Here is a 16,378-nt window from a genome sequence, read left to right as displayed (position 1 = left end):
CATATTTATTTCTTATCAAAATAATTATCCTAAATATTTTTACTGGGCATTAATCATTTTTTGAGAACCTAAACAATTTGTAAATGTCTTAATTTACAGGTTGCAAGTGCAAGAAAACTGTATAACATACAGATTTCTCGACTAACAGAAGAACTTTCAGCCCTTCAAATGGTATGTTAGAAGACTATATTGATATTTTCTCCTGAATATTGATTATTTTAAAGGCCAGGATGCATTTTAATGAATCTTATAATGGGCATTCTTGTTCATTCAGACGATACTTATTAAGCCAGGAATTAGACTAGATGTTTGGAGAAGAGTAAAAGTCAAAATAAACATGTGTTACCTGCAATCTTGGAACTTACGGTCTAGCAGGAAAGATGGATGACATTTACCACATTTTACTACAATTACTTTTTTTGACAAAGAACACACAGAATGCTATTGAAGCACCCATCTGCAACTGCTACCATATGCCAGGTTCATTTGGGAGATGAGGGAGAAAGAAAAAGTATATATGACAGCAGAAAAGAAGAAAGACAAGCTACCCAAAAGAAATGAGTACTGAAGGATAAATAGACAAAGAAGAGAAAAGAAAAGAGTACTTGTATGTCTAGAGGTGAAATTAAATATGTAAATTTAATAACAAGATTTGATGAAATGGAATTTAATAGCTTTGCTTACAGGGGAATAAAAGTACAGGAATTTTCAGAGATTAGAAAGACGTTTTCAACTTCACAAACTCTAATATTTTCTGAATCTCTATATCTGAATCTCTCTCTCTATATATATATATTCTCAATCTCTATATTGCTTTTAATCTTGACAGTAAAACTTAGCAGTGAATTATGTCTTGTAATAAATATGTTACATTATGTTCTCTTTCTTCATAAAAATCTTAACTTTCCAATTAGATTGTAAATACCTCAGAGTAGAAGAGTCTTGTGCCTCCTTTTATTTTCCCCATGGCCTAGCCTAGTCTTTTCACAGCATGTTTTTTAATATTTATTCACTGATATTTAAAGAACTCTGAAAGAAGGAGCATATTTTCCACATTCTACAAACTCGGTAATGAGATGTGATGAGACTTTTGTCTATGTGTATAGATCCTGATCATAATAGAACAAGAAACAGTGTTATTTTTTGTTTGCTTAATGTCATCTGTTTTAAGGATGGAGGAACATTAACTAAAATTAATGGGATGCTATGTGGCCAGTTAGTCATGTCTAATTATTTGTTGTTTTTTAGTTTTGCTTCCTCTTCTATCACCTTGCTGTTTTGCTTTTTCTCTTGTGTGAACTGATTTAGCTATCAACAGATTCACAGCTTAGAAAAAGAAGATCCTACCCCAATCCAACATCATTTAATGGCTTGTAAACTCTGGAGGGACAAGAACACTATTTCTTTCTCATTTCCCGAAGGAATGTGTGTTGGATAAGATCTGCAGAGATTTTAAGTATAATAACTCTTAATAGCCACAACCAGAGTTATATAAACTCACTTCAAAGCAAAAAATTTTCAGTTTATTATGAAGTATTTCTTACAATTTATAGTAAAACAATTGTAATCCATAGCTAAGATGGATTTTTCTTTTTTTTTTTTTAAGATTTTATTTACGTATTTGACAGAGAGATCACAAGTAAGCAGAGAGGCAGGCTGAGAGAGAGAGAGAGGCGCAGGCCTCCCACTGAGTAGAGAGCCTGATGTGGGGCTCGATCCCAAGACCCCGAGATCATGACCTAGGCCGAAGGCAGAGGTTTAACCCACTGAGCCACCCAGGGGCCCCTAAGATGGATTTTTCTAAAGATACTAAGTATTATCTGATGTCTTATTGATTCCATGGGGAAAACTGTACTGATTAATTGAAAAGTGTATTCAACTACTTTAAAAAGCAGATTTTCTCAGGTAACTCAAAAACTCAGACTACGGTTTGAGACATAATAACCTGACATCAGCTTTTGACATATTCTTACATACCAATTTTACCACCTGAACCATAAAGATGAAGTCAAGGAGAGAAGTTAAGCATACTTTAGCTAACCCAAAACTAAGTTATGCTGGTAGGAAGAAGAAAAACTTGTGTTTTAGGTTAGTGTGCAGATTTTTTGATAGATTTAAGAAAAGGCCAGAGATAGTCTAGTCACATATCTCCCTTGGAAAGCAGCACAGCTTTTACTTTCTCCTACAGGGTACAATTTCTTCTAAGAATACTCAAGGTTTTAATTCTGCCAACTAACAGAGATTGCTGTTAATCTACAGCAAATGAGTAAGAAGATTGGTTATTAATTTTATACAAGTTAAATGAAAAGTTCATTATGATCTTTTGTGGATCAGTGAATTTAAAAAAAAATTTTTTAATTTTGAATCTTCACATCCGTAGGTATTTAGATATCTTTTTATTATTTTCTAATCCAGTTAAATAGATGCCACAGATTATAATCTATATGATATTGATTCTTTTTTTTTTTAAAGATTTTATTTATTTATTTGACAGAGAGAGATCACAAGTAGACGGAGAGGCAGGCAGAGAGAGAGAGAGAGGGAAGCAGGCTTCTTGCTGAGCAGAGAGCCCGATGTGGGACTCGATCCCAGGACCCTGAGATCATGACCTGAGCCGAAGGCAGCGGCTTAACCCACTGAGCCACCCAGGCGCCCCTGATTCTTAATACTTTTTATGATTTTCTTTATGGTAGACTATAGGGTATGATTTTGAAAATACTCCATGTGGGACGCCTGGGTGGCTCAGTTGGTTGGACGACTGCCTTCGGCTCAGGTCATGATCCCGGAGTCCCGGGATCGAGTCCCGCATCGGGCTCCCAGCTCCATGGGGAGTCTGCTTCTCCCTCTGACCTTCTCCTCGCTCATGCTCTCTCTCACTGTCTCTCTCTCAAATAAATAAATAAAATCTTTAAAAAAAAAAAAAAAAGAAAATACTCTATGTGTACTTGAAAAAATATTTAGTATCATTTGATCATATCTTTCCCAAAAGATAAGAATATTGGTGGGGATTAATAGCAAATATCCATGAAAGCTTTTTAATAATAGTAATTTTAAATGTTTGCTTTGGTATTACAGTGAATTTTTAATAGAATTAATGTATGTCTCTGTAAAGGTTTCAATTTACTGTCTTATTTTAACTTTGTTATATGAGGTTAACCCAATATTCTTTCAGTTGTCATTTATCCATGAAATGGTGGATTGGGTGGAGAGAGATGCATAATATATTTATCACAAACCTTTCTTTACATATCATTCACCAGTTTCAGAAGTGGGATCCAACCTTGTTATTAATACCCATATTAAAAATCATATGAGAATCATATCAATAGCTGCAGAAAAAGCATTTGACAAAATCTAACCCCCATTCATGATAAAAACTCCCAGTACACTAGAAACAGAGGGGAACTTACTCAACTTAGCAAAGAATATCTACAAAAAGCCTATAGCTCTGAAACCAAAGCTTTCCCAGTAGATCAGGAACAAAGCAATCATATGCCCTCTCACCACTGCTTTTCAACATCAAGCTGGAAACATTAGCTAATGCAATTTGACTGAAAAAGGAAATAAAAGTTGTACAGATTGGGAAGGGAGAAATTTGTTTGCAGATGACATGATTGTCTATGTAGAAAACAAACCAAAAAAAGAACCAAAAAAACATGGAACAAAGAAGCAATTTTGGCATACAAGGTTGTAGGATACGGAGTTAATATACAAAAGGAAATTGTTTTCCCATATACCGACAATGAACAAATGGAATTTTAAATTAAAAACACAGTGCCCAACTTTTGTATCAACATGGATGGGACTGGAGGAGATTATGCTGAGTGAAATAAGTCAAGCAGAGAAAGTCAATTATCATATGGTTTCACTTACGTGTGGAGCATAAGGAATAACACAGAGGACATTGGGAGATGGAGAGGAAAAGTAAGTTGGGGGAAATTGGAGGGGGAGACAAACCATGAGAGACTGTGGACTCTGAGAAACAAACTGAGGGTTTTGGAGGGGTAGGGGTGGGGGTTTGGGTGAGCCTGGGGGTGGGTATTATGGAGGGCTCGTATTGCATGGAGCACTGGGTGTGGTGCATAAACAATGAATTTTGGAACACGGAAAAAAAATTAAATTAAAAAAAACAGTGCCATTTAACTTAGTACATAAAAAGTTATATATCTAGCAAAATCTATATGAGGAAAACTCTGATGGAAGATATCAATGAAGAAGTAAATAAATGAAGAGATAGCCCATGTTCATGGATAGGAAGACTCAAAGTCAAAATGTCAGTTCTTCCCAGTCTGATCTATAGATTGAGTACAATCCTAGTCATATCCTAGCAAGTTATTTTCTGGATAGTGACAAACTGACTCTAAAGTTTATCTGGAGGAAAGGGTTAGTATCCAAAATCTATAAAGAACTTATCAAACTCAACACCCGAAAACAATCTAGTTAAGAGGCAGAAGACATGAATAGATACTTTTCCAAAGAAGACATCCAGATGGCTAACAGACACATGAAAAGACACTCAGCGTCACTCATTATCAGGGAAATACAAGTCAAAACCATAATGAGATACCACCTCACACCTGTCAGAATGACTAAAATTAATAGCACAAGAAACAGGTGTTGGGGAGGATACAGAGAAAGGAGAACACTCTTGCATTGTTGGTGGAAATGCAAACTGGTACAGCTTCTGTGGAAAACAGTGTGGAGGTTCCTCAAAACATTAAAAATAGAACGACGTTATGATTCAATAGTTACAGTACTAGGTATTTACCCAAATGATAGAAGAATACAGATTTGAATGGGTATATACACCTCACTGTTTATAGCGGCATTATCAACAGTAGCCAAACTACAGAAAGAGCACAAATGTCCATTGACTGATGAATGGATAAAGAAGAGGTGGGGTTGTGTGTGTGTGTGTGTGTGTGTGTGTGTGTGTGTGTGTAAATATATAGGAATGTTACTCAGCCATCAAAAAGAATGAAATCTTGTCATTTGCAACAAAGTGGGTAAAGTTAGAGTGTATTATACTAAGCAGAATAAGTCAGAGAAAGACAAATACCATATGATCTCACTCATATGGGGAATTTAAGAAAGAAATGAATGTATGGGAAGGGGGAGGGAAGAGAGAGAGAGAGGAAAACAAATCATAAGAGACTTTTAACAATAGAGAATGGGGCACCTAGGTGGCTTAGTTCATTAAGTGTTTGCCTTCAGCTCAGGTCATTATCCCAAGATCCTGAGATTGAGTCCCAGGTCAGGCTCCCTGCTTGGCTCCCAACTCAGCAGGGAGTCTGATTCTCCCTCTGCCGGCCTGCCCCTCCCCCATGAATGCACACATGCACACACACTCTCTCTCTCTCTCTCTCCCCCCATCCCTCTCAAATGAATAAAATCTTGAAAAAGAAAAAAGAGAACAAACTGAGGGCCAGTGGAGGGAGGTGGGTGAAGGATGGGCTAAATGGGTGATGGGTATTAAGGAAGGCGCTTATTATTATGTTGAGCACTAGGTATTGTATGTATACAATGAAGCACTGAATTCTACTCTTGAAACCAATATTGCACTGTATGTTACTAATGAGAATTTAAATAAAAATTCAAAAAATAATAATAATTTTTAAATAAATAAATAAAGCTTATCTGGAGGGACAAAAGATCCAAAATAGCCAATACAATATTGAAGGAGAATAAAAAAAAAAAAAAAATCAAAAGACTGACGCTACCATATTTCAAGAATTACTTTATAGCTATAGTAATCAAGCTAGTAGGATGTTGGTGAAAAAAACAGACAAATAGATCAGTGGAATAAAATACAGAATCTAGAATGGAATAAAATATAGACCCACATAAATGCAGTCAGCTAATCATTGACAAAGATGCAAAGGCAATAATACAATGGTGCACAGAGAGTCTTTTTAACAAATGGTGCTAGGACAATCAGACAGTCACATGTATAAGAATGAATATGGACACAGACCTTACACCCTCCACCAAAATTAATTCAAAATGGGTCATAGACCTAAATATAAAACAGAAAATTTTAAAATTCCTAAAAGGTAAATAGAAGAAAATCTAGATGATTTTGGGTTTGACGATAAATTTTTGGATACAGCATATAAGGCATGACCCATGAAACAATTGATAAGTTGGACTTCATTAAAATGAAAAATTTCTCTGTGAAAGACACTGTCAAGAGAATGAAAATTCCAACCACAGACTGGGAGAAAATATTTGCAAAAGGCATAGCAGATAAAGAACTATTAACCAAAATATACGAAAAATTTTTAAAATTCAATAATAAGAAAACTCAGTTAAAAAGTGAGTACATGTGGGGGCGCCTGGGTGGCTCAGTGGGTTAAGCCTCTGCCTTCGGCTCAGGTCATGATCTCAGGGTCCTGGGATTGAGCCCTGCATCAGGCTCTCTGCTCAGCGGGGAGCTTGCTTCTTCCTCTCTCTTTGCCTGCCTCTCTCTCTGCTTGTGATCTCTCTGTCAAATAAATAAATAAAATCTTGTAAAACCTCCTTCTTTCCAAATCCTTCCTCCTTAACATTGATCCTGTCTCCACTACTTCTTCCATCTTTAAAAAAAAAAAAAAAAGTGGGCACATGTGATGACACTGGGTGTTATATGCAACTAATGAATCATTGAACCCTACTCAAAAGCTAATGATGCACTATACAGTGGCTAACTGAACATAATAAAAAAAAAAGTGGACCAAAGATCTTGACACCCCACCAGAGAAGATATACAGGTGGCATATAAGCATATGAAAAGATGCTACATACCATATTTCACCAGGGAAATGCAAACTAAAACAATAATGAGCTGTTACTCATTATATCACGTAGGTACCTGATATACCTATTACCATGGCCAAAATTCAGAATACTGATACCACCAAACTCTGGGAAAGATGTGGATCAACAGGAATTCTCATTCATTGCTGGTGGGAGTGCAAAATGGTATAGCCACTTTTGAAGGCAGTGTGATGGTTTCTTACAAAACTAAATATGGTCCATATTACCATATTACCATATGGTCCAACAATTGCAATCTTCTGTATTTACCCAAAGGAGCTGAAAACTTATATCCATCCACACAAAAACCTAAACATGAGTGTTTATAGCAGCTTTCTTCACAGTTGCCAAAACTTGGAAGCAACCAAGATGTCCACACAAATGGACAAATAAACTGGTACATCCAGACAAAGGGAGTATTATTCAGCACTAAAAAGAAATGAACTATCAAGTCATGAGAAGACATGGAGGAAACGAAAATGCATATTATTAAGTAAAAGAAGCTAGTCTGAAAAGCCTACATACTGTGACTCCAACTGACATTCTGGGAAAGGCAAAAGTATGGAGATAGTAAAAAGATACTATTAGGGGTTTAGGAGGAGAGAGAGATGAATAAGCATAGGTGAAGCACAGAGGATTTTTACAACAGTGAAACTACTCTGTATGTGTGCATTGCCACTGGTGCACAAGCTGCCCTCCCTGTTTTGGGGCTCCAACAGTGTTTTGTAACTTCTGTATGATACTGTAATGGTGGATACATGTCATTATAAATTTGTCCAGACCCATATGTACAGCACCAAGAGTGAACTCTAAACTATGGGCTTTGAGTGATAATGTTGTATCAATGTAGGTTCATCAGTATCAGTAAATGTACCACTACAGTGAGGGATGTTGAAAATGGGGGAGGGCTCTGCATATATGGGGGCAAGAAGTATGGCAGAAATCTGTAACTTCTCAATTTGCTGTTAACCTAAAACTGCTCTAAAAATAGTCTATTAATCACACAAGATGAGTTATGAACATAGGAGAAATCCCAAATTTTACACCATAAAACCGCTTTCCATAGATTAGCAATTTACTGTATGAACATATAAGTTTCTGTATGAACTGTATGAACACTAAAGTTTCATTTCTTGTACACTAACAATTCCGCTCTAATGAAAGACAATAAATTTAGATTAATCATCTGATTCGTAACATAGGGTTAAGTAACATTAGGTTAATTCATTATAATCAGAGTTCATTTGGGGTCACAATTTAGAAGCTCATTTTAAAATTAAAAAAACTGATATGCAGTACTCTGTAAAATAAAGTTACGCTAAAGATGATTGAATATCAGTAGTGTACTGCCAGTAAGGATGTTCATCCAAATCATAATTTACAATTAGTAGAAAATAATCACACCCATTCTCAAAAATAAATAAATAAAAACAAATAGCTATGAGAAACCAGTCATTATAATGGTTATTTTCAGTTTTACTCTCATTTGCAAAATACTAAATTTTATCAACTGATTGATATGCTTGCTTGCTCAGTTTTACTGATTAAAACCTTTTGAGCAGAAATGTTTAATGATCCTGCTAATAAAACTTTTACTGTGTCCATTGGATTTTTTTTTTTTTTTGAGAGAATATGTAAGCTGAGGAGGGGAGGGGCAGAGGGTGAGGGAGAGAGAGGATCTTGATCAGACTCCCTACTGAGCACAGAGTCCAATGCAGGACTTGATCTCACAACCCTGAGATCATGACCTGAGCCAAGATCAAGAGTCAGACGCTTACCAACTAAGCCATTCAGGCTCCGTTTTTTGCCCCCCCCCCCAAAAAAAGTTTTAGACTTTAAATACCTGTGTGTCTTTTAAGGCCACAGGTTGTCCTCAGGGTGTTTTGTTACTGTCCAGATCTGTGTTCCCTTTTAAAATACGTGATAAGTGTATATGAATAAAACTAATATGAGAAAAGGTTCTTACTTTTTTTTCTCTCTGGAATCCTTCAACCTATGTCACCAATTTAGAATGTTTAGTTAGAACTCCTGAGATAGGTAGCTCTTTGAAGATAGAGGTTTTTTTGTTTTTGTTTAATAATCAATATGGTCCTGCTGTATTGATAGGGTAAGTGTGGTATTCTTGTAATGAGCAAATCATTTTATTCATCCATTTTTTCTTAAGATTTTACAAACATATTTATTTACAATATGAATTGAATTTATAGGAATGTGGTGAAAAACAAAGCCAAATTGAACAAGCCATTAGGGAGAAAAAAGCCGTGGAAGAAGAACTAGAAAAGGTAAAACAGAAAAAATACCTACCTACAACTCAGCTGCAAATACTCACTATTACTCTCCACTTTCATCACACTATTTAGTAGCAACCCCTACATTGTAAGTGAGTGTTTTTATTTTAAATATATTCACAGTCAGCACTTAAATACTAGTATTGCCTGAGTACATTTCTTTGTAAGAATAGCCACAGTATTTGCACTTTTTACTTAAATGTAGAAGTTTTATGAAGTAGCTATATTCCTTGTTTAAACTTCATCCCAATAGTAAATTTTACTTGGTCTCCCTTCTGTTTTTAAATTTAATGCCAACTTTTATTGGGTTTAAGCTATCTATAAAAACAAGTATATATAACCAGAAAATTATAACATTACTCTGATTTTAACCTTTTAAAAGTGTAGATTTTCATTTCTTAAGTAGGAAAATATCCCAATATTTGAGAAAAAATAATGTGAAAATTCTATGGTTTAAAATTGTATTTCTTACTTAAATACCTTTTTTATCATCAGTAAATATCCCACTCTTTTAAAATGCCTTGGGAAAAAAGGGAAACGAAACTTGTTGCAGCATATATTGTGTTTTAAGTGCTGCATTAGGAACTTTCGTAGAAGTTAAGTACCTTACCCATGCTAACAAATAGTGAATGGTAGAGTCAGAATTTAATTTTCAAAGAAGAACTACATAATATAAAAAGCATGTGACATATCTGTATTACTGGCATAGAAAGATCATGACATCAGATAGTAAAAGAGTCACTTACTTACAAAGCAGCACACAGCAAAAATATATATGTCATGTTCTGGGTAGGACCCTTATGGTCACCAGTCTCCTGTGATGTTGATTCCTTCCGAGTTACTATTTGTTATGGAATAGGGATAGATCCTATTTAGATTGCTACCTACTATACATCATGGTTGTGATGAAGTTTTAAAATCACATGACATAGAAAGGAACAGGCTTATTTGAGGAAATATAAAACAAGACTAAAGATAACAGGTAAAGAAAAGACACAGTTCCCTAATTCTCCTACATTCCCAGACAAGTGTGCTAAAGTCAAAGCACTGTGTCCTGTGTAAGGTAATATAAATATAATCTTTTGCAGATTTACCATGAAGGCAGAGTAAATGAAAGTGATTACAGAAAACTAGAAGAAATGCACCAAAGATGCCTGCTTGCAGAGCGTTCAAAAGATGATCTTCAACTAAGACTTAAGACAGCAGAAAATAAAATAAAACAACTTGAAATAAAGTAAGTTATTCTTTTCGATTTTCTGTTAACATTTTCAGAATTCATACACTTTGACAGATTCTTTACTTTTTTAAAATAGAACTTACATATATGTTGAAAAAAGAAACTTTTCAGCACCAAATAGAAATTTTTAAGCTTATTTTTTTAAGATTTTATTTATTTATTTTACAGAGAGAGAGAGTACAAACGGGGAGCAACAGGCAGAGGGAGAAGGATAATCAGGCCCCCAGCTGAGCAAGGAGCCCTATGCGGGGCTTGATCCCAGGACCATCATGATCTGAGCCAAAGGCAGATGCTTTAAGCTTCTTTCTGAAAACTGATTTCCTCAGGAAGAAAAGATTTAACAGTATTATGCCATTTTATTTTAAATTTCTCCTTTTTGGCAGTTAATTAGAATGCTCATAAGATTGGGTATTTTTCATACTAACTATGCAGCTTTTATAGTAGCTTCCTTATAATTGTTTTTATACTCAGTTTATACTTACATTTCTTTTGTTACTGAATATCCAAAATAATCCATCATGTTTATTTATTACATTGCTTATTAAAATGGTAAATTTGTAGTCTGGCATATCCCTTCTGAATATTTTTCTACCTTTCTCCCCCAGAGTGTTACTTAATACAGTAAAACTTAATTTGAATTGCATGAAATCTCAATCTGTTACAGAATATGTTTAATATATATTTTAAAAATAAAGAGGAATAGTGTCAGCAATACAGTGGAATGATTTGGAGGTACCCGGCCCATGTCCCTCCACAGAAAAATATATGAAAGGCATCCCTGGACAGAATTGCCTCTATGAGAGCTTTGGGATCCAGGTAGGAGGTTAAAAAACACTGTTGGAGCCCCAAAACAGGGAGGGAAGCTTGTGCACCAGTGGCAGTGCACATTGTGGTCCTATCTATGGACCAAAGCAGCCCCATCTCCCTGTGGTCCTGGCTCTGGCCCTACTTACCCATAGTCCTACACCTGGCCCCCTCTACTAAGGGACTCAGCAGAAGCCATTCCTGTGGGTACTTCTGATAACAGGTCTGCCAACCTCAAAGCTGACTCTTGTCCCTCCAACCCAACTCTAGTTCCACTGTCCTATGGTCTGGAGGGAGTACTGATTGTTCCCCAGCAGAGGTCACATCCAACAGCAGACTTAGCAAAAACCACAAGATATGGATCCAGCAGAAGCCACACTTGTAGATGCTTCTGGTTACACACCCACTGACCTCAGACCTGACTACAATCCCTGAGTCAGTCTTGTGACCCAGCTTCAGCCCCACTCTACCACAGTCCAGAAGCAGTCCTACCCACCCATGGACCAGCACAGTGACATGAAAAGAGCACCCTTAGGAACCCCCATGAGACACAACACCTGACTATATTCCTGAGTACATGCTTGCCAACTATGAACCTGGCAATAGCCACATGACATGGTTTCAGCCTTGCTCAACCACAATCCCAGAAGCTGCACCATCAGTTGTAGAACTTCGTGGGAGAAAGTCTGTGTGCCAAAATCACTCTGTAAAGACTGGAAGAGGAATCTGCTTCCTTAAATACACAGATACTGGGGCGCCTGGGTGGCTCAGTGGGTTAAGCCGCTGCCTTCGGCTCAGGTCATGATCCCAGGTCCTGGGTTCAAGCCCCACATCGGGCTTTCCGCTCGGCGGGGAGCCTGCTTCCTCCTCTCTCTCTGCTTGCCTCTCTGCCTACTTGTGATTTCTCTCTGTCAAATAAATAAATAAAATCTTTTAAAAAAAAAAATAAATACACAGATACCAAGAAAAGAATCTGGCAAACATGTTAACACCAAAGGAAACTAATAAAGCTCTACTAATTGACCCAAAAGAAATGGAGTTCCACGAACTGCTTGACAAAAATTTTAAATGTTGTCTTAAAGAAACTCAATGGACTATGAGAGAAGACATTTGACTGAATGAAATCAGAAAAATGATACATGAACAAAATGAGAAGTTTAACAAAGAAATAGAAACCATTAGATCAGATGATAGGCCACAAAACAAGTTTTAGAAAATTTAAGAAGATTGAAATTATATCAACTATCTTTTCCAGCACAGTGGTATGAAACTACAAATCAATAATGGGAGGAAAATTGAAAAATTAACATGCTCTTGAATGATCAATGATCAAAAAAGAAATCAAAGGAAATAAAAAATACCCTGACACAATGAAAATGGAAGCATAATATACCAAAACTTATGGGATGCAACAAAATCACTTCTCAGAGGGAAGTTTATAGCAAAGTTTATAACAATAAATATATATTAAGAAATCTATCAAATAAACAACCTAACCTTACACCTTAAGAACTAGGAAAAAAAAAGAAAAATACTAAGCCCAAAAGGAAGGAAGTAGCAGAGGTAAGAGTAGAAATAGAGAATTTTTACAATAGGAAAAATCAACAAAACTGAGACTTAATTTTTTTTAAAAAAGAGAAAATTGACAGTCTTAACTAGACTAAGAAAAAAAGAAAACTCAGAAGTAAAAGAGGGGAGACATGACAACTAATACCACACAAATACAAGGGACCACAAGAGACTACTGTCAACAATGTCAACATGCCAGCAAATTAGATAAACTTGAAGAAATGGATAAATTCTTAGAAACACATAAATTCCTTCCAAGACTGAATCTGAAAACTAGTAAGGAGACTGAATCAGTAATTAAAAACCTCCTTGGGTTTTGGAAAAGCCCAGAACCAGATGGCCTCACTGGTGAATTCTACTAAACATTTAAAGGATACATAAATGAGAGTGCCTTCTCAAACTCTTCCAAAAAATTGAAGAGAGAATATTTCCAAACTCATTTTATGAGGCCAGTATTACTCTGATACCAAAACAAAGACAGTATCAGAAAACAGAATTTCAGGCTTAATATCCATGATGAACACAGAGGCAAAAATACTCCAAAAAACATACTAACAAACAAAATTCAATAACACATTAAAAGGATCATATACAATTGTCAAGTGGAATTAATACCTGGGAGGCAAGGATGGTTCAAGATATGCAGATCAGTAAATGGGCTATACCACATTAAAGAATGAAGGGTAAAACTCATGATCATCTCAATAGACACAGAAAAAGCATTTCACAAAATATAACATCTATTCATAGTAAAAAATTCTCAACAAATTAGAGAAGAAATGTACTTCAACACCCGAAAGGCCATATATAACAAGCCCACAACTAACGTCATACTAAATGGGGAAAAACTAAAATCTTTTCCTTTAAGGTCAGGAACAAGACCATGGTGCCCACTCTTGCCACTTCTATTTGGTATAGTAACGAAAGTGCTAGTCAGAGCACTTACAAGAAAAAGAAAGAAAATGCATCCAAATTAGAAGTGAAATTGACTCTGTTTACAGACAACATGATCCTATATATTGCAAAAACCCTGAAAACCCCACCAAAAAAGTCATTTGATCTAATACATAAATTCATTAAAGCTGTAGGAGGCAAAATCAACATACCAAAATCAGTTGCATTTCTATACACTAACAACAAACTATTTGAAAAAGAAGGAACAATCCCATTCACAGTAGTTTCAAAATGAATAAAATACTCAGAATAAATTTAACCAAGGAAGTGAAAAAACTTTACACTGAAAACTAAAAATCATTGGTGAAAGAAATTGAAAGTCACATATAAATGTAAAGATACCATCTTCATGAACTGGGTGAAATAATATTGCTTAAATGTCCATACTATCCAAAGCAGTCTTCAGATTTGATAAAATTCCTATCAAATTTCTAATAGCATTTTTAATAAAAATGAAAATCCTAAAACTCATAATGGGGGCACCTGGCTGTCTTAGTTAAGAATCTGCCTTTGGCTGGGGTCATGATCCTGGGGTCCTGGGATCAAGGAGCCCTGTGTTTGGCTCCCTGCTCAGCAGAAAGCCTGCTTCTCCCTCTCCTGCCACTCCCACTGCTTGTGCTGTCTCTCTTTCTGTCAAATAAATAAATCTTTTTTAAAAAATTCATAATGAACCTCAGAAGACTTTGAATGGACAAAGCAATCTTAGGATGAACAAGCTGAATGCATCACAATTCCTGATTTAAAAATATATTTACAAGTCTGTAGTAATCAAAACAGTATAGTACATGTGTAAAAAGTAGATACATAGATCAGGAGAACAGAATAGAGAGCCCAGTAGTAAATGCATGCATTTATGGTCAGCTGATCTTTGACCGGAGTGCCAAGAACTGGCAATGGGGAAAGGATAGTCTTTTCGATAAATGGTGTTGGGAAAACTGGATGTCCACATGCAGAAGAATGAAATTTAACCCTTATCTCATGCCATATACAAAAACCAATTCAAAATGGATTCAAAACTGAAATGTAAATCCTGAAACTGTAAAACTACTAGAAGAAAATGGAAAAAGTTTCTTGACATTGGTCTTGGCAGTGATTTTCGAATCTGACCCTAAAAGTACAAATAACAAAAGCAAAAATAGACAAGTGGAATTTTATCAAACTAAGAAGTTTCTGCATAACAAAGAAGAAAATCAAGAGAATCAAAAGATCACCTACAGCATACGAGAAATATTTGCAAACAATATATCTGATAAGGAGTTAATATCCAAAGTATATAAGGAAGTTGAACAATTCAATAGCAAAACAGATAAATTGCTTTAGAAATAGGAAAAGGACCTGAAGAGATTTTTCTCAGAAGACATACAAATGGCTAACAGGTTTAACAAAAGGTGCTCATCATCACTGATCATTAGGGAAATGTGAATCAAAATTACACTGAGCTATTACCTTACACCTATTGGAATGGCTGTTATCAAAAAGACAAAAGATAGACTCCAGGTAAAGATGGCAGAGTAGGGTTAAAGCTTTTGGCTGACTACATTCAGCAAATGTAAACTTACCCAGATTGAATATGCTTTTACTGCTGTAGCTGGAGGAGCCCCTCCAGTGGGAATTAAAGCTGCAGATAGTGTGATATTAGCAACTGAGACAAAACAAATCCATTCTTTATGATGAGCAAGGTGTACGCAAAGTGGAACCAACTACTGAGCATGTAGGCTTGGTGTATAGTGTCAGGGGCCCAGATTACAGAGTGCTTGTGCACAGAGCTCAGAAACTAGCTCAGTGATACTATCTTGTTTAGCAAGAACCCATTCTAGCAGCTCAGCTGGTATAGGAAGTAGTTTCTGTGATGCAAGAATATACTCATTCAGGTGGTATTCATCCATTCGGAGTTTCTTTACTATTTGTGGTTGGAATGAGGGGCAACTGTATTTATTTCAGTCAGATCCATCTGGAGCTCACTTTGCCTGGAAGGCCTCAGCAATGAGAAAGAACTATGTGAATGGGAAGGCTTTCCTCAAGAAAAATAACAAAGACCTGGAACTTGAAGATTCCATTCATATGGCCATAAAGGAAAGCTTTGAAGGGCAGATGACAGAAGATAACATAAAAGTTGGAACTGCAGTGAAGCCAGATTTAGGAGGCCTACTTCAACTGAAGTTAAGGATTACTAGGCTGTTATTAGTATAATAAAGTGATTGGAAAATCCAGAATTTCAGATAATCCCTCTACTTAACCATGTTTTAAGTATGTTTTGTTTTGCAGGCTTTTTGCATACTTATTTCTACATGGTTTAATGGACTGATGTTTTTTAAATGGCACTCATAAATCATAATAAACTGTTAAATTTAAAAAAAAAGAAAAGAAAAAGAAGAAGATAACCAGTGTTGGTGAAGATATGGAGAAAAGGAAACCCTTGTATATTGTTGGTGGGAATGTAAATTGGCATAGCCACTATGGAAAACAATGCATGGAGTTTCGTCAAAGAATTTTAAAAACTACCATATGATCCATTTCTGGGTATATATCCAAAGGAAACAATATCACTGTCTCAAAAAAGATATCTACACTTCTATGTTTGTTGAAGTATTATTTACAGTAGCCAAGATATGGAAACAACCTAAGTGTCCATCAACAGATGAACAGATGTAGAAGGGGGAGAGTAAATAGATCTAGTTATCTCCCCTATTCTCTATTTTTTTCTTACAATTTGTTGAAAACCTAGGCTGTT

The 16,378-nt window shown here is 35.8% G+C and overlaps 1 protein-coding gene and 1 pseudogene across 4 annotated transcripts in view; both read left to right on the top strand.

The window, feature by feature from the left end:
* SCLT1 (sodium channel and clathrin linker 1) overlaps positions 1-16,378 on the top strand; it is a 190,491-nt gene that overhangs the window by 118,049 nt on the left and 56,064 nt on the right. For all 4 annotated transcript variants that reach the window (XR_007125225.1, XM_047718435.1, XM_047718433.1 and 1 more), the window contains 3 exons: positions 100-171; positions 9,003-9,077; positions 10,172-10,317. Coding sequence is in view for 3 of the 4 variants with exons in the window: in XM_047718435.1 (XP_047574391.1) it covers positions 100-171; positions 9,003-9,077; positions 10,172-10,317 (293 nt within the window). In the remaining variant the exon portion in view is untranslated. The remainder of the gene's footprint in view (positions 1-99; positions 172-9,002; positions 9,078-10,171; positions 10,318-16,378) is intronic.
* LOC125093851 (proteasome subunit alpha type-2-like) lies at positions 15,151-15,845 on the top strand (annotated as a pseudogene).

This window comes from Lutra lutra, chromosome 2 (assembly GCF_902655055.1).
Source record: "Lutra lutra chromosome 2, mLutLut1.2, whole genome shotgun sequence".
Taxonomy (NCBI): domain Eukaryota; kingdom Metazoa; phylum Chordata; class Mammalia; order Carnivora; family Mustelidae; genus Lutra; species Lutra lutra.
This window is presented reverse-complemented; position numbering and strand designations above follow the sequence as displayed.